Source organism: Solanum lycopersicum, chromosome 1, assembly GCF_036512215.1.
Source record: "Solanum lycopersicum chromosome 1, SLM_r2.1".
NCBI lineage: Eukaryota > Viridiplantae > Streptophyta > Magnoliopsida > Solanales > Solanaceae > Solanum > Solanum lycopersicum.
The window spans coordinates 10,427,658-10,447,054 of NC_090800.1; the positions used below are offsets into that span (position 1 = coordinate 10,427,658).

A 19,397-nucleotide genomic window follows, 5' to 3' on the forward strand; every position below is an offset into this window, starting at 1 on the left:
AATGCTTCATCAGATATAGTTGATGATACATATAGATTCTTTGTGTATGTTGTTTAGTCGCTGTTTATGATACATGTATTAGACATGTATCACATGTTATAATGTTTTATTTAATTCACTGATACATGTTATAGACATGTATCACATGTTTTCATGTAGTATGAAATTCTGATAACTGAAACCATGTATCATTAAGTTATTAGTTGTTTTATTTAGTAGTTATATTTCTATATCGTTTTAATTTGCGATTTTATTTTCAAATTGCAGCCACTGAAGTACAAGATTAAAAAGATACCAACACATCCCATAAGGTTTGCTGTCAACTTTAACAACAATTTCCTAAAGGACATTGAAAAATACGTGGGGGACAATGTTATCCAAATGTTTAAGGATACAATTTTTGGACCCTTTTTAGACATTTATAAATGTAATTTTCAGGGCCAAATAACTAAATGCTTATTGCTTTTAGAATTGGAACAAAACAACCCTAATGTGTTACATATTAGACATTCCAACGGGTGTGTCCTGAAATTTGGTATAGATGAATTTGCATTATTAATAGGACTTAAGGTCAGAGGAAATACCAATGATTTCAAATACCCAGAACAAACTAATTGTATGCTTTTTAAAAAGTATTTCTCTGGTGCAGTCAATAGTGTTACAAAGCATCAACTAGTTCAAAGGTTTAAGATAGGTAATTGGGAGAGCAATCAGGATGCACTCCAAATGTCTATACTGTTCTTTATTCGTACATTTGTATTAGCTACTATTGATAATACAACGATATCTATTGTGGACTTTCTAATGGTTGAAGATGGTAGATATCAATATTTTCCTTGGGGTCAACTATCATTTTCCAAACTAATTGGTTCACTTAGACAGGATTTTGACGTTAGTAAAAAGTTGTACCGATTATATGGGATGACATATGCACTAAATGTTTGGATATACGAATGTGCATCCAATTTAGATTCAGAAATAGCTGTGAGAGAACGCAATGTCATCCCAAGAATATGCAATTGGAGAGTTGTGTCTGAAAAGGCAAAGTTTGAAATGCTTATGTCCACCATTTTCCAAAAGGTAAAATTTTGTTTTTGTATATGGAATATCGTTATTTAAGTCTTTGTGATATATTATGAATTATTACTGTATCTAACAGTCAAATTATCTTATGTGTTTGTGATACATTTAGAATGCATGTTCAAACATTGTCCCAACAACAGAGGAAATTGAAGCTTTTGAAATTGCTCAAGTTGAACATGCTCATTCTACATCAATACCATTAGTACAACCAAACGAGGAATATGATTTAGATGATTTTTCCACAAAACCGCCCGAACAGTTATTGAGGACATATTCTAGAGTGTCTGATACATCTCCTCCACCACCGCCAAAAAGAAGAAAAAAAATCGATTATTCAAAAAAAGAAGGTGTCAGAACAGAAACAGCCTGATCAATCAAATGTGTCTCCGACACCGGATGATGATGTACATGTTTCCATGTCAAGTCTGCCTCAACATTCGAATGCTGATGATGTACATGGTTCTGTTCCACAAGTGTCACCGAAATCGGCTGCTGATGTACATGGTTCTGTTCCAGACGTTTCTCAGAACCCGGCTGTTGATGTTCATTGATATGCAGATTCACAGAATGTCAACAATATAATTCCTCATATTGAAGAGTTGAAAGGATATTTGAGAAATTACGTAAGTAAATTATTTTGTAATTTTTAAACAAACTTTTATTTATCCTAAATGTATCTACAATTTTTAGGTTGACAAGAAATTTGAGGAACTGATTATTTTGATAAAAGCAAATCACTCCCAGCTGATTCAATCTATTAGCAAAGAGAACATCAATTTTCAGGCTGATACAAGCACATTTCAGTCTGACAAACAAACATCTAAGCAAATACCAGTTGATCTCGATGATATGGGTAGTGTAGCTGAGGATGGTGGTGGTTTTTCTGGTAAAAATGGCGAGCATCATATCGTCGACGATGCAGGGGATGTCGATGTGGATGGTGTTTGTGTTTCCGTAAATGAGGGTGAACCAATAGTCAGTGATAATCCAAAGGTAATGTTTATGATACATTGGGTATGTTGTGTATCATGCACATATATTCAATGCTTTGTATCATGATCATTTTTTTTTCTCATTTTATATTCCATCATGTATATTACATATTTAATCAATACTATGTATCATGTGATTGTTATCAATGTTACGTATCAGCACAAATTATATTAACAGTATTTATTTCAAAACTGCATATGCAGGATGGTGACGCACATCAGTAGCACCAAGATTTAAATGAACATATCATGGACCAAGCCGTTGACGACAATGTTCATCACAACATCCCTCATGTGTTGCCCGAAAAAACAACAACGGATTCATCGGTACATTTTTCAATTTTGATTTATGACACACAATTTCATTACACACAAATTTATTCTAAAAATCATTACATCATATTATATAGGATTCTTCAACTTCAACAACAATATCGCCATCCACTCAAGCAGCAATAGATGCGCTTATCAAAGATTTGGGTAAAGATGCTACCAATGCTAGACCATTATATTCTTACGATACAAAGAATATAACTAGCAGCCAGTACTTGTTGACCGACAGTCAATTATCCACTGAAATTCCAATAACGGAGATTGATGTTAAAACTGATGCAGTCACTCCTGCGCATAGAAATAGAATGCCTTCGATATGGATTCAAGCTCCATATTGTACTTCTTTTGGGTCAAGCAAGAAGGGAAAAGAGAAATTGAAGAATATGGCTCGACTCCATTTCCCGTTTGAAGGATGTGGCATTGCAGATAAAGTTTCGCCGAAACTGATTAAGGATTACATGAATTGGTTGTTGAGGGGGCTTCTAAAAAATCATAACAATAAGTAAGTTTTATACATTTTTTTTCTCAGTGTTAGGCATAATCATTTTATATACAACTAATTCATGATACTTTGTTATATAAAAACTGTAAATAAGTGAGTGTTATGTATCATGTACATACATTGAAAACTTATGTATCATATATGCAGGAACCCATCGGACGATAAATACAGATCAAGATCTTCTTCTTTTGGATTTACGATGATGGACTTTGTTGTTGCTTTTCCAATGAACAAGAATTGGTTTTATGCCATGTCACAGCCAAACAAGTGTTGGTCTGATGAGGTAAAATATTAAACTATTTATGAAATATGTATCAGTCATAACTATATTATAACATCATGATACATTCTGTATAAGTATCATACTATTTAATTAGCAATGATACATTATGTATAAGTATCATACTATTTAATTTGCAAAAGTATCATACTATATTCACATAATTATATTTCTTTTTTTATATTGTTTAGATGTAAATAATTTCTTACTCTGTTTTCATTTTGTTTATAGCACATCGATGTGATTTTTTACTACCTTCGTAAAAAATCAAAACTTTGCAGCATGGATCAATACAGATACACAACAACCCACTGTTTGTTCATGTCACATGTAAAAAACTGTTATGATAGATATTACATGGACGATGATGATGATAGTCTTACTACACAAGAACATATTGATCGCACTTCAGTTGTATCTGTACATGAGAGGTCAATAATTAACATCATCAAAGGGTTTGGAATATCAGTTGCTTTACCATGACATCTTGTAGATGAGGTCTACATCCCAATTAAGTGTGATCAACAATTCCATTGGGTGTTGACTGTTGTTGAGTTGAAAAACAGGTTGATAAGGGTTTTTGACTCATCAATTAGCACAAGGAAACAAACAATTCCTCATGAGATCAAGATGTTGTCTAAAATGCTTCCTTCATACCTACTTGACAGTGGATTTTTTGAAGAAAATGAACGCACAAAATTTGCTAATTGTCAAGCGTATAAAGACAACAATAATGGCTCACTTCTGGAGCCTCAAGTTCCTTTCATGATAAAATTTGCACAAGACATCCCTACACAGGAAAGCGATAGCCTGTAAGTATCAAGAATTTTTCATTTGCTCTTTTTAATGTATCATTAAGTTTTTAATTTATTCTGTATTTTTTGTAGAGACTGTAGGTTATATGTTACTGCATTTGCCGACTATATCAGTGACCAAATCAATATATCTTATGCTGATTTTAATCCTGATTACCTGCGTCAAAGATATGGAGTATTGCTGTGGAGTTATGGAAGTGAGAAGGCTAAGTGCGGATATGTTAGCGATAATGATGATCCACCAAAATTCAGGGGCGTAGTCACACCACCACCATAAGAAGATTTAGTTCACATAGCGTAGAATTTCATGATAAAACAATGTTTTAATGTTATATTTATTATTTTTATATGTTATTGAACAACTATTTTTATCCTTTTTAATGTTATTTTTTTGGTTTTGTCAATTTCCATGAATATTTTTTTTCACATTACGTAACAAATTTGTTTATATTGAAGATATAAATATCAAATGATATACGTAAAGATTTTTAAATTTTTAATTAAACATAGACATAATAAATATACTGCCAAAACCATGTTTAAATCATTTAATAGAGTATAATCAAAGTATTTGATCTAGATGATACACTGCCAAAACCAAATGATACATATGTACTAAAAACACACTAAAAATAACTGATATATTGGCTAAATCGTATGTATAATGTACAATATGTTACACTGTAATCCTTAAATTTTACAAGATAATCCTCCCCCTTAACCCCCCGGCGGGGGGCAGATGGAGTATTGACGAAGATGCTGAATAGCATATTCATATGAATTGGTATTATTTTTTTAAAGGAAAGTTATTTACTGTATATTTCAATAAAAGCATAACAAAAAGCATTATACAAGTTAAATTATATAAATTCACATGATACATGATTTGTAGTCATTCTAAAGTACTCAATAACCTCAACAATATATTTGTATTTTTTATCTAATGGAGATGTATCATTGTGCAAACCAATGATACACACTAAAAGTACATGATACATTATATAAACAATGTGTACAAAAAATACACAATAAAAGTACATGATACACTAGATAAACCATATGTATCATGTACATTATGTTACCTATTAATTCTTAAATTATATATCTTACTGTAGCATAAGATTTATATATTCAAAACAAATATTGACACAAGTATATTTATCAACACCAATAATAAGAAATTATTTATAATCATAAGCACGACTTCAAATGTAATTACCACATGTTTGTACGTTTATTTATCTAAACACAAAGGGTTCAATTTGCAGTTGTAATTAAAACTGAAATTCATTAAAATGTTTACGTTATAAATTATTATTTATATCATAGAAACATTACGACTAATTCACTTCTTTTTTGGGTAGAAAGTACAAGTTCTTCTGTTGTGCCCTTCTTGTCCACATTGTCCACAACAGTTTGTGTTCACCGAAATCTTTTCATCTGCATTCTTTCTTCTTCTTTTTCTTGGTCGTCCAGATGATCTTCTGTATCTAGGAGGATACACAGTTTCAGCTACCACGTGTTTAGGATCTGACCAATCTTTCTTATCTGGCATTGGCACCATTGGAATTTCATATGTTTTTGCCAACACATCAGGCTTGTAATAATCAGAAAATACGGATTCATATCGGTGCCATTCTTTTTTTTCAAAACAGCGATTGCATGTGAACAAGGTATCTCATCTAGTTGAAATCCACCACAACAACATACTTTCCGCTCAAGGCAAACAATATATCTTCTTCCATTTTCATAAACTGAGAAAATAAACTCAGATGATGGAACAACCTGTGTACATTAAAAATTATAAATATATAACTTTTAAAAACCAAATCATGTTAAAAAAAGCATAATGATACACAGAATTAGATACATATAATATAAAGTATTATATAATGATACATACCTCAATTTTTGAACTTTTAGCCGCGTTTATAATCAACAATTCCTCAAATTTTCTACCTAATGTGTCCTTTGTGTATGAGGCTACTTCTCTGTTTTTGCAATGCCAAGATCCAAAAAGAATTCTAACCTCTTCCAAGAATTCTAATATAGTTAATTGGCGTGCTTCAACAAGACAACCATTTATACATTCTGCAATGTTTGAAGTCATCATTCTACCTCTGTTTACTGTTGCATGATCTCTTGACCACTTTTCGTAACCTGCATATTCAAGGTACTCCTTAACCCTGTGATCAATTCTATCAACCTTAGCCATCAACTTATAAAAATCTTCCTTTCTATATGCCTTGGCCATAGAGTAGAATAGATCACTCATGGCCTTTCTGCTCCTTTTGAAGCTTCCACATACATTCTTCCAAAGAAGTCAGATGCATGCATAATGAGGTACATCGGGGAACACAATCCTTACACTCTTCATGATACTCTCATTTCTATCTGAAACAAAACACATATTTTTTCTATCGCCAAATGCATGTTTTAACTGTTCGAAAAACCATGTCCACGAACAATCATTTTCGGGGTCAACAACACCATATGCCAATGGAAATATGCAACCTGATTACACACACATTATATAATTTTATACTTAATATATAAAAAGACATCATTACTATAAATAAAAAATACCTGCGCCATCAAGTGTGCTTGCTGATACAAATGTCCCTTTGTAACCTTCACTCAGATGTGCACCATCCACAACAACAACTGGTCTGTAGTATTTAAATCCCCTAATGAATGGTCTTAAGGCGATGAACAGATACATAAATTCATCCTCTTCAGTCTTATGCATTCTTATATAAGAATCTGGATACACAGTTTTTAACATGTGTATGTATCGCGGCATCCGTCTATATCCAGCAGATGGTTTTCCTCTAATCATGGGGAGTGCACGTTCTTTAGCACGCCATGCTTGCTGGTAAGATATTTCAACACCATAATATTCTCTAATATCATTAATTATGTCCCTTGGTGTATAAATTCGTTTATAATTGACCAATTTTGGAGCTGTCACTCCACTTACAAATCCCACTGTTGCTTGGACTTTGGTTAATACCCTCTCCTTCATCGGACACGTATGTTCACTATTGAAATTTCTAACAATGAATATATCAGATTTTTTCCTGCACGACGCCTTCATAGTCCAACCACATTTGTCTGAAAAGTATACCAACACATAGCTGCGTACATTTTTTAAGCATATTAATACACATATAAAATACATCATATATATATTCAACAATAATGTTTAAAGTAATCAAACAATGAATCACACAAAAAGTATCAACCAATTTTTAAGAAAAGTATCAAAATTTAATCAAAATTATCCACTATTTGTGATATGACTGTTTAAACTGATACAGTCCTTACTATATCAGTAGTAGTACTTTCAAGTATCAAATATAGTTATTTCAATGTATCAAAAACAAATTCCTGAAATGATGATACATTAGATTATAAAATAACATATGAAACTTGCAGGTTTTCATATAGAACAGTAATGTTTCATGAACTAATTAAATTATAAAACAACACATGATACATTAAAATATCAAAACACTGTCATACCTTTGTTGATCAGACCTCTTCACTTTGCAGTTGAAGTTGTTCTTTATCTTATATTTCGTCATCACATCTACAAGTGATGCTTTATCCTTGTATATCTGCCCTGTCTTCACATCAACAATATCTGAATTGATTATAACATTTGCAACTCCAACTTCTGCATTATCATGTGTCTCAAATAAGCTATTTTCAACTATTGCCAAAGCTTGTGTATCATTTGTTGTGCCTTCTACACACGTTATTTCTCCACTTCTTCCATCAAAGTTATGTATAGTACCACTATTCTTCTCAATTGTGTCAATACATAATGGATATATTGAAAATCCAGGCTCGTTTTTTTCAGTTCAAAATATAGTTTAACACTCATATCGTTCTTAAGTTTCATCGGACAGGAGTTACCTTCTACAATGTATCGAATTTCAATTTCTTTCCTTGATACATCAATATCCAACTCGGCTGCAATTGCTGCTTTGAGATTAGAAAACGAAATTGAATCTCCAACAACGATTCCATCAATTTTGTAACTTTCATACTGCAATTCGTTCACCCAAATTCCGGAATGTCTCATCAAAATCGAAGTATTCATCTTCAAAAACCCACTGCAACAACAACAAAATTCCGGTAGCTCCAATTTTAACAGAATGTTTTAAAAAATTGTTTTCAAAATAACTGATACAATCTTTGATTTTCAAATTTTGAAATTAATATCCAAATAAGTGTTGATTTAATGCTGATTAATAATCTGTTACCACAAATTAAGCTGTTTTAGTAACAACATTAAATTTACCATTTTTATCCCCTATTTTTTCTTAACAGTTTTAAGTTACCATGTATCATTTACCATGTATCACTACATTCTAAAGTATTACGGCTCAGCAATTTTAAGGGATTTTTTGTAATTATTAAACTTATCGGGACAGAATGTAATTATTGAATTACACTATGGGATTCCTTAAATTTTTACTTTAATTAATCATCAAAAAATGAAAATAAAGTTTTGGCCCAAGCCCAACCTAATCGAATTAGGGTAAAACCCACTTTTATTAACCCAAACTATAAAATCTATTCGTACTGTGTTGCCTCCTTGTTCGCGGCTGAATATTACTCTTCCCGATTCTTGTGGGTTGTACCAGCTCTCTATTCCAACGTTCTCATCTCTTCTTCTCATACAAGATGGGTCAGTCAACCAAGGTAACAACTCCTATCTTTTCCTTTCCTTTATTCATTACTATGAAGTCAATTCGAAGTAATTTGGATATCTTAGAAGATTAATAAAACAAGTGTAGAAGGTTTAAAATAAACTAAAATGAAAATTAAGCAAGAGGTGACTACATTTTAAATAATGAATAAGCTATCCTTTTCTTCGTTTTAGCTCAAGGTTATTATTGTAACTAGCTTAGCTTTGTTTATATACTACTAGTTTCCGAAACGTGCGTTGCACGTTTGTCCTCTACAATTATTATAAAGTTGAATTATTATATAGAATGTTGAAATTAGAAATATTAATTTTACCAATTTATATTTTATTCATTAAATAAAATTCATAATAATCGAATAGAACATTGACTATCAAGCAAGAAATATGGAAAAATAATTATATTATTATAGAATCTAATAATATGAATATATCTATATGACTTATCTTATAATTTCTCAGTATGCTCTATTAGTAAATACACAAATATGTAGCTACTTAAAGAAACTATATTAGTAAGTAAAGATAAAAGTAAATAAATATTATAAAAGTACATTTAAAAACGAATCTAAATGTAATAATTTAGTAATTTCAGATCTGATAAAAATAGACTTGTAACATGCATAATTTCAGAGAAGATTATATTAAAGAAGTATAAATCATATAGAATACAAAAAATTAAACAAATCAGAATAAATACAACATTCATATCCTTCTTAAGATTTTTATTATAACAATATATATAGTAAAAAGAAATACACAAGGAGTAGAGTTTTTTTCTCCCATAACAAAAAAAACAATCTAAAATAGTAAAGATAAAATTTATGATACAAAATATCATTATAATGAGGATCAACAAATATTATTATTTCAAAACAAAAAAAAGTACCTGAAAATTGCATAATGATTCACATCAACATGAGACAAGTGGTAACGAAAAATTATTTTTTCATGATAGAAATATATAGCTAAAGATTCATTGGATAAGATGAAAAGGTGAAGAGTTGTTTAAGTTAATTTTCAGAAGTTAAGTGATCTTAGACATGGGGTAGAGGAAAGATGATTGCTTTTACTAATAATTCAATACATTTAATTATACTAACTAAACAGAGAGGATAACAAATTTAATCTCATTAATTATAGGGAAAGAATAGATAATATTTATTTTTTTAAAAAAATAATTCCTAACAATTTCCTATGAAATTATTTCTGCCAATTTCCTATAAAATTTTTTTGTCTTTCAAAGTTTGACCTTACACCTTCTTATTTAAGGTATTTAGTATAATATAATATAATTATTACTTAGTATGAAATAAATAGAATTTAAACCATGGTGTCTAGATGCATGTATTTAAATATGATTCTTTAATATTAAATTAATTATATATTAATATTTAATTTAATTTGGGGATAAAATAAGGGCAAAATGGTAATTAAACTTTTAAGTTAGGAGCTTCCCACTTATAATAATACTAGTTTTTGGAACATGTGTTGCACGTTTATTCTATACAGTTATTATATAGAAAATACTGAATTTAAAAATATTAGTTTTACCAATTTATATTTTATTCATTAAATAAAATTCATAAAAATCGAATATTACATTGACTATCATGCAAGAAATATGGAAAAATAATAATATTACTATAGCATCTAATAATATGAATAAATTTATATGATTTATCCTTAATAATCTCTCATTACGCTCCATATACTAAGTACTCATATATGTATCTACTTAAAGAAACTATATCAGTAAGGAAAGCATAAAAGTAAAAAAATATTATAAAAGTACATTTAACAATGAATATAAAAGTCATAAATTAGTAATTTCAGCACTAATAAAAATATAAATAACATTCATAATTTCATAGTAGATTAAATTAAATAAGTATAAATCGATAAAGAATACAACAAAAATAAACAAATAAGAACAAATACAAGATTCGTACACTTCTTAAGACTTTTATTATAACAATATATATAGTAAAAAGAAATATATAAGTAGTAAAGTTCTTGATGATACCTCTCCCGTAACAAAAAAAAACATCTAAAATGATAAAGATAAAACTATGATACAAAATATCATTCTAATTAGGATCAAACAAATATTAATTTTAAAACAAAAAAAAGTACATGAAAATTGCCTTATGATTCACATCAACAAGAGGTAAGTGATAAAGAAAAATTACTTTTTCATGATACATATATATAGCTAAAAATTTATATGATAAGATGAAAAGGTGAAGAGTTATTTAAGATAATTTTTAGAAGTTAGTGATCTTAGACATGGGGGAGAGGAAAGGTTGATTATTTTTACTGATAATTCCATACATTTAATTATACTAATTATAGAGAAAAGATAACAAGTTTAATTTATCTTGTAAAAAAGTAATTCCTAACAATTTTCTATGAAATAATTTCTAATAATTTTCTATGTAATATTTTTGTTTTTCAAAGTTTGACTTTACAACTTCTTATTTTAGTATTTAGTATGATATAATATAATTTTTTCTAAGGGGTGTCATAATCTAAAGTAATTAAATCGTGTAAAAGCTAAGGAGTGTCAATATGTAATATATATATACATAAAAAATATTTTTATTCTATCTACATAATGTAATTTTCTAACAAAGGGGTGTCAGATGCATGTATTTAAATATGATTATTTAATTTTAAATTAAGTATATATTAATACTTAATTTTGTTTAGAATAAAAAAGGGTAAACTGGTAATTCAAGTTTTAAGTTAGGAGCTTCCCAAGATGAAGCATTACAAACCATTAAAAAAAAAGAACCGTAACAACAACAAAATAATGTGATAACCAAAGCGGGGTTCAAGGAAATGATCATGAGGTTAAACTGCAGAGTTACATCTACATATTAGTTATTTAAGTTCCCTCTTCCTATCTTTAACTCTATACTCTCTAGGGAACGTGTGTCCCACGTTTATTCCAAAATATTTCATATAAATTCTTTATTGCAAATGACGTGTGTATATATATATATATATATATATATATATATATATATATATATATATATATATATATTAAATTGACTAAATGTGTATGAAGTAAAAATTAACAATCTATTGCATATATTGAATGTTCAAATGAGGATATTAAAATACCACATGCTAGCCTAATGTATACGAAACAACAAATCATGGTAAATTTTCAATAATAATAACAGCACAACATTATAAAATTTGTACAATAACAACAAACAAGAAATTAACATAAAAATTAAAGTAAGCAGATAAAATGAGACGGGAGAAGAGTGCACAGATATTTTTTTTATATTTTTTTTATTGAATTAGGTACATATCAGTGTTTATATGATACTATTTATATGAGTTTAGTCTGTTTTAGATTATGGTGAGAGATTGGAGCAACATCATAATCAATATAATCAGAGAGTTACATATATTTACACAATGAAAAATTAGTGATAATTACAATTATGTGTATTAATATGATGATTTTCTATTTATTATTAAATAATTAATTAATTTAATAATTTATAACATTTAAATGTGATAGAGTAAAAACCTAAGGACAAAATATGTCTAAAATAAATTTAAAATATTAAATGTGTAATGGAATGTCATTATAACTAATTATTAAGAAATTCACAGCAACTATCATTATGAAAAATCATTACTATTAGTACGTGAAAGATGTAAGGTTTTTAGATTTTTTTTTATTTTGTTTTCTTGCAAATAATACCTTACATTTTAATAATGAGTATTGAATTGTAAGTCTATCTATATATAGGAGTGTTAATTATCATAATAAGAAGAGTCAAAATTCGTGAATACCAAAATAAATATTTAATAAAAAACCTATTTAAAATAATTTGTAAATAATAAATTTATAGTTAAAGGGATATTTTTATTTTGACTTAGATTTTTCTTCGTTTCAGTTGATCTAATTTCTAGACACGTATCTCATGCTAATTAATAAACTTCCTAAAATAAAGTATATAATACTCTACTTAAATATGTATATATGGAGAAATTGAACAGTAATTCAGTTGAAAAGTAGATTCAAATGCAACATATATTTGTAACGTAATATTATTCATCTGTCATGTAATAGAATGAGATACATGCTTGGAAGTTTTTCTATTTTTTCACGAAGACACAACTTTTAAGTATGATACTAATAATGTTTTAAAAATAAATACATATACTAAATTAGAAGTGAGAGGCCACAAAACATCCAAAAGTGACATTAAATGAAATCAATAAAGTTGAATTTAAAATCAGACTCATGAAATATATACATACTTATTAATTTGGTTCAGTAGCTACTCCCAAAGTGATATTTTTTGTAGCAAACTAAAAATGTATAGTGTGAAATAAATAAAATAAAAAATATTTTCTACACACAATATTTTGTAAACACAAGTCATATTTGAGCAGTAAACAGAAACTAAGCTTATTTGATGGGAAACAAAATAGTATTACCATATGCTGGACAAAATTCAACAAATAAGAGGGCGATAGTTTTAGTAGTTTTTCTGTAGTCTAACAGAAGAGGAGTTAAAATAAAATGATAAATGGGGAAAAAATAGTATTACCTTATGCTGGACAAAATTCAACAAATAAGAGGGCGATAGTAATAGTAGTTTTTCTGTAGTCTAAAAGAAGGGGAGTAAGAATAAAATGATAAAGAAATTTGACAAGGTGGTAACTTTATAAAGTGCAAAGAATATGAAAAGGATATAGAATATTTAACTGATTGAAGTTTAAAAGACAAAAGATATAAATGGTGTCATATGAAAAGTTTGATACATTAGTTAAATGATCATTACAAAGTGGTTATTTTTAATATGGTTAGGGATATTTTTGAAATTCAAGTTTCAACCGTGGAGCTTCATGCTTTTAGTATAATATGATTATAAATAGCAGAAACTAGGATTTGTCTTAGGGGTTGGTTTTTTAATGCATATTTAATGTTTAGGCTACTTTGTGAATTTGGGAAAGACTTACATCTGTTCAATTTAACCCTCTTGATTATTTGGGTAAGTCTTCACTCTTATGAATCAAATTTCTTTCACCTTTAGATTTTGCTCTTGTACTTAACTGCGTTTTAGTTGATAGATCATCCTTTCTTCTAAATCTCCCTATCTTTCTTTCTATTTCTTAATACTACATTTTGTTTCCTTTTTTGTTCTTGCACCTAGAATTACATCAAGTATCTCTCCCACTTCCTTTCTATTTCTATTTCATATTAGTATATTTAGTTTGCTTGACTTTTGCCTTTGACTTTAAACTCTCCTATTTTTCTTTCCACCACCGATGAGGGACAAATGTATATCCATTAAAGCATAAAAGGACTTTTCAAGTTCCCAACTCTTCAAGTTCTCAACTTTTCAAATTCCTCTATTTCCCATGTTCTGGCTACATACCTAACAAAAACTACTTCCAAAATGTGTTTGGAGATGTTATTCTGTTCGTTGTTTGTACTATCTTTTTTTATTCTAGATCCAAAAACTCGACATTTATAGACATCAAATTTGTGTGGGACTCTACTAAATGAGTAAAATTTCAATTAGGCCTTCTTGAAAATTACTCCTAGCGTACACTACATAAAAGGTAATATATCCTTTAGAGAGGGATCTTGAAAATTTCATGAATTCATGAAATATTTACAAAGATATCAAGATGTGGGTGGTCTCTTCTTGATAACGAAATACTTAAAAAAAGATCCATAGAAACCTATTTACATGGATATCAAATAATATTCATTTAAGGTGCAAACTATAAGTTAGAAGAATCAAGAGATGAATATAATTGTAACGACCCGTTTAGTCGTTTTGAGCAACAGACTTCAATTCTGGAAAAACTGGCAGAAGCGACGGACCCCACGACGTAACGTCATGGGCACGACGGACCGTCAAGAGGGTCTCGTCCCAAAATACTTAGAAAATCTGAAATTGGGTACTGAAGATCAACTCTCTGAACTTTGTGACGGAATGGCAGGACGGACCGTCACAGGTGTGACGGACCGTCGTGATCCAACGTTTCAAAACACTTAGAAAATCTGAAATTGGGTACTGAGGATCAACTCTCGGAACTTTGTGACGGAATGGCAGGACGGACCGTCACAGGTGTGACGGACCGTCACAGACCTTGGTGGAAATCTAGGTCTCTGAACTCTGCGACGACCTGCAGGACGGACCGTCGCAGGCACAACGGCCCGTCACAGGTTGCGCAAATCCCAAGCAGAGTCGGATTTCTGGTGAAGTTTTAAGGGACGTTTTTGGACTATTCTTTCCTTAATTATAGACTTCATGGGTTTATGTTAATAACTCATATTCTTGAGGGTTAAAAGAGGTAACCCTAAGCTAATTAGTGGGGTATTATTGCCACCTTTTATTCTTAATTATATACTAATTAAGGTAAAAGAAAGAGGGTGGAATAAGAAAAATAGAAAGAACAAAGAGAGACAGAAAAAGAGAGAGAGAAACGATCAAGAAGAAGAGGAAAAACGCCAAGCTTTGAGGATTAACTTGCTTGATTCCAATTCTTCGGTGGAGGTAGGTTAAGGTTTTCATGCTTTCATAGTAAACTCTTAATAGAGAATAATATGTATTGGTAGTATTGTAAAACCTACTATATGCTTAATTGTATGTTTGCATGAATATGATTATGTGATTGTGATAAGTTAAGCATGATGAAAATATTGAATCCCAAATCTTGAAAAGAAACTTGAACATACATTATTAATGATGATGCCTTGGTATAGAAGAAGGCATAATGAATTAAAGTTATGGGATTGATGATGCCTTGGTATGGAGAAGGCTTGATGATTTACAGAATGATATTAGTGGATCGGAGTGTCACGTGCCGACACATGTAGGGGATCGGGTGTCACGAATCGACATGTAGAATTAGGGGATCGGGTGTCACGAACCGACACGTAGAATTAGGGGATCGAGTGTCACGAATCGACACGTAGAATTAGGGGATCGGGTGTCACGAACCGACACGTAGATTTAGGGGATCGGAGTGCCACGTACCGACACAAGAGGAATAATGAATATGAGGGAGCGGAGTGTCACGTACCGACACAAGAGAAATAAAGATAATGAATCTTGAAAGATGTTAATATACTCAATCTAACGAACATGATTCCCAAATGAGTATGGTATTGGGGCTTGAGTCCTCACGTATGAACTTGATGATACTTATTGATGATTATAGTACTTGTTGTTGTTACATGTTGAGTTTTATAGTTGATTTATGATAATACTTGATATATATTGTTCCCTATTTTGAGTTGGCCGATGATATCTACTCAGTACCCGTGTTTTGTACTGACCCCTACTTTTATTGTTTTCTTCTTGTTTAATTATGGAATGCAGCAAACGTGCCATCGTCTTCAACTCAACAGTAATTCAAGCCAGTCTTACTACATCGGAAATTCAGGGTGAGCTAATGCTTCTAGCTTGGACTGGATCTTCTTCTTCAAGTCTTGGTGCCTTGAACTTCCGGCATGGACTAGCTTCTTATGTATTTTTAGCTTTTAGAATACTCTTAGTTTAGTCATTTGATTGTAGACGTTCTTGTGGTGATGACTTCCAGATTCTGGGGATAATGATAAGTTTTTGAGTTATAGAAGTTGATTATTTATGAGTTTAAGTCTTCCGCATTACTTTCTGTTTATATGATATTGAAATGTTAAGGTTAGATTGGTTGGTTCGCTCACATAGGAGGGTAAGTGTGGGTGCCAGTCGCGGTCCGGTTTTGGGTCATGACAAACTTGGTATCAGAGCATTAGGTTCGTTGGTCTCATCACACAAGAACAGGTCTAGTAGAGTCTTAAGGAACGGTAGGGGGACGCCTTTACTTTTCCTTGAGAGGCTATAAGACTTTAGGAAAATTTCACTCTTTCATTATTTCTTTCATGCTACTACTTGAGTCCAATTGGTATCTAGACGATACGAATTGGTATCTGACCATCTTCACTCTCTCTCGCAGATGGTTAGAACTAGAGCAACGACTACGCCAACACCAACACCAGCACCGGCGGGACAGGGTGCGTCTGAGCCAGCCACTGGGGCTGTAGCTCGAGGAAAGGCAGTGGCAAGAGGCCGTGGTAGAGGTCGTGGGAGGACGTCCTCTAGGGGAAGAGGACGAGCACCTAGCCCATCTGATACTAGGGCGGTGACTCCTCCACCGACTGAGGAAGTGATAAGAGAGGGGGAGGATGGGGTGAATGAACAAGTGCAAAATGAGGAAATGCCACCCCAACCTACCCCAGAGATGATCAATCAGGTTCTGGCTTATCTTAGTGGGTTGTCCTATCAGGGCCAGACACCCCCAGTGTTCTCTGCACCAGCACCTCAGGCTCCGGAGGTACAACATGCGGCTACTATGGCTCCCCGCATGGATGTTCCATTGGAAATAGGCACGTTTCCACGTCTGAGTACTCGGCCTATAATGACAAGTGATCAGCACAAACTTTTCAGTAAGTTCTTGAAATTGAAACCTCCAGTCTTCAAGGGTGCGGAATCTGAGGATGCTTATGATTTTCTGGTTGACTGTCATGAGCTACTACACAATATGGGTATAGTCGAACGGTTTGGTGTTGAGTTCGTGAGTTATCAGTTTCAAGGGAACGCCAAAATGTGGTGGCAGTCACATATTGAGTGTCAACCAATAGAGGCACCACCTATGACTTGGGCCTCATTCTCTAGTTTGTTTATGGAGAAGTATATCCCCCGGACTTTGAGGGATAGGAAAAGAGATGAGTTCCTGAACCTAGAGCAAGGTAGGATGTCGGTTAATGCTTATGAGGCTAAGTTCCGTGCACTATCCTGATATGCCACTCAACTCTGTTTCAGACCTCAAGAGCGGATTCGCCGGTTTGTGAAGGGGTTGAGGTAAGAATTGCGGATTTCGGCCTTACAGGTAGCGGCAACGGCAAAATCCTTCCAAGAAGTGGTAAACTTTGTGATAGAAGTGGAAGGAGTGAAGCCAGACGACTTCACCACGACATCAACATCAAAGAGGTTTCGAAAGGGAGGTGAGTTTAAGGGTTCTTACTCTAGAGGACAAGGTTCCGGAGGTTACTCGGCTCGACCCATTCAGTCTTCACTACAGACTGTAGTTGGGGGTCCACCTCAGACTAGTCAACACTTCTCCGAGGCGCCTGTGAGTGACTCCAGAGAATGTTATGGATGTGGGGAGATTGGACATATTAGGAGAAATTGTCCCGGACCAAGTTATAGACCCCCAATAACTAGAGGTAGAGGTGGTCATGGTAGAGGCCGTTATTCTGGAGGACGTGGTGGTCGAGGTAATGGTGGTCACCAAAACGGCAGAGGTAATGGGAAAACTGGGGCCACTACATCACAAAATGGTAGGGGCAATGGGCAGACAAACGATAGGGCCCATTGTTACGCTTTCCCTGGGCGGTCTAAAGCGGAGGCATCTGATGCTGTCATCACAGGTAATCTTCTGGTTTGTGAATGCATGGCTTCCGTATTGTTTGATCCTGGATCCACGTTTTCTTATGTATCTTCCTCATTTGCTAATGGTCTAAATTTACATTGTGAATTTCTTGATATGCCTATTCGTGTTTCTACTCCTGTGGGTGAGTCTGTGGTAGTTGAAAAGGTGTATAGGTCTTGTCTGGTGAACTTTGTGGGGAGCAACACCTATGTAGATTTGGTTATCTTAGAAATGGACGATTTTGATGTGATTCGGGGTATGACTTGGCTTTCTCCGCAATTTGCAATCTTGGATTGTAATGCTAAAACGGTGACGTTAGCCAAGCCTGGGACAGACCCGTTAGTGTGGGAGGGTGAATACACTTCCAATCCGGTCCGCATCTTCTCCTTTCTTCGTGCTAAGAAAATGATTAGTAAAGGGTGTTTAGCTTTCTTAGCACATCTCAAGGATGACACTACCCATGTACCTTCGATTGAGTCGGTTTCGGTAGTTCGTGAGATTCTGGATGTGTTCCCTGCGGATCTTCCTGGTATGCCACCAGATAGGGATATTGACTTCTGTATTGATCTTGAACCCGATACTCGCCCCATTTCTATACCTCCTTATAGAATGGCTCCCGCGGAGTTAAGAGAGTTAAAAGCACAACTTCAAGAGTTATTGAACAAAGGCTTCATTAGACCAAGTGCATCTCCTTGGGGTGCTCCAGTTTTGTTTGTAAAGAAGAAGGATGGGAGTTTTCGGATGTGCATAGACTACAGACAACTGAATAAAGTAACTATTAAGAACAAGTACCCTCTTCCCCGCATTGATGACTTGTTCGACCAGTTACAAGGTGCTTGTGTCTTCTCTAAGATTGATTTGAGATCCGGTTATCATCAATTGAAAATACGGGCAACGGATGTGCCAAAGACTGCTTTTCGAACAAGGTATGGGCATTACGAATTTGTAGTGATGTCTTTTGGTCTAACGAATGCCCCTGCTGCGTTCATGAGCTTGATGAACGGGATTTTTAAACCATATTTGGACCTCTTCGTGATCGTGTTTATTGATGATATACTAGTATACTCAAAGAGCAAGAAGGAACATGAAGAGCATTTGAGAATGGTATTGGAAATGTTGAGGCAGAAAAAGCTTTATGCCAAGTTCTCTAAGTGTGAGTTTTGGCTAGATGCAGTGTCCTTCTTGGGACACGTGGTTTCTAAGGATG

The 19,397-nt window shown here is 32.6% G+C and overlaps 1 protein-coding gene and 1 pseudogene across 1 annotated transcript; one reads left to right on the forward strand and one right to left on the reverse strand.

The window, feature by feature from the left end:
• Positions 1 to 1,932: 1,932 nt before the first annotated feature.
• Positions 1,933 to 4,282, forward strand: LOC138337091 (uncharacterized). Its single transcript, XM_069292882.1, has 6 exons — positions 1,933 to 2,076; positions 2,486 to 2,910; positions 3,058 to 3,193; positions 3,422 to 3,621; positions 3,757 to 4,002; positions 4,078 to 4,282. Exons 1-6 carry the CDS (start codon positions 1,933 to 1,935, stop codon positions 4,280 to 4,282), a joined length of 1,356 nt encoding a protein of 451 aa, XP_069148983.1.
• A 1,068-nt stretch (positions 4,283 to 5,350) lies between these two features.
• LOC138340762 (uncharacterized) lies at positions 5,351 to 6,259 on the reverse strand (annotated as a pseudogene).
• Positions 6,260 to 19,397: the final 13,138 nt, after the last annotated feature.

Excerpts from the sequence above, each read along its gene's own strand:
- LOC138337091 (XM_069292882.1), top strand. The coding sequence starts at position 1,933 with ATGGGTAGTGTAGCTGAGGATGGTGGTGGTTTTTCTGGTAAAAATGGC. Across the intron at positions 2,077-2,485 it reads TAGTCAGTGATAATCCAAAG|GATTCTTCAACTTCAACAAC; the intron begins GTAATGTTTATG and ends CATATTATATAG. Across the intron at positions 4,003-4,077 it reads ACACAGGAAAGCGATAGCCT|AGACTGTAGGTTATATGTTA; the intron begins GTAAGTATCAAG and ends TATTTTTTGTAG.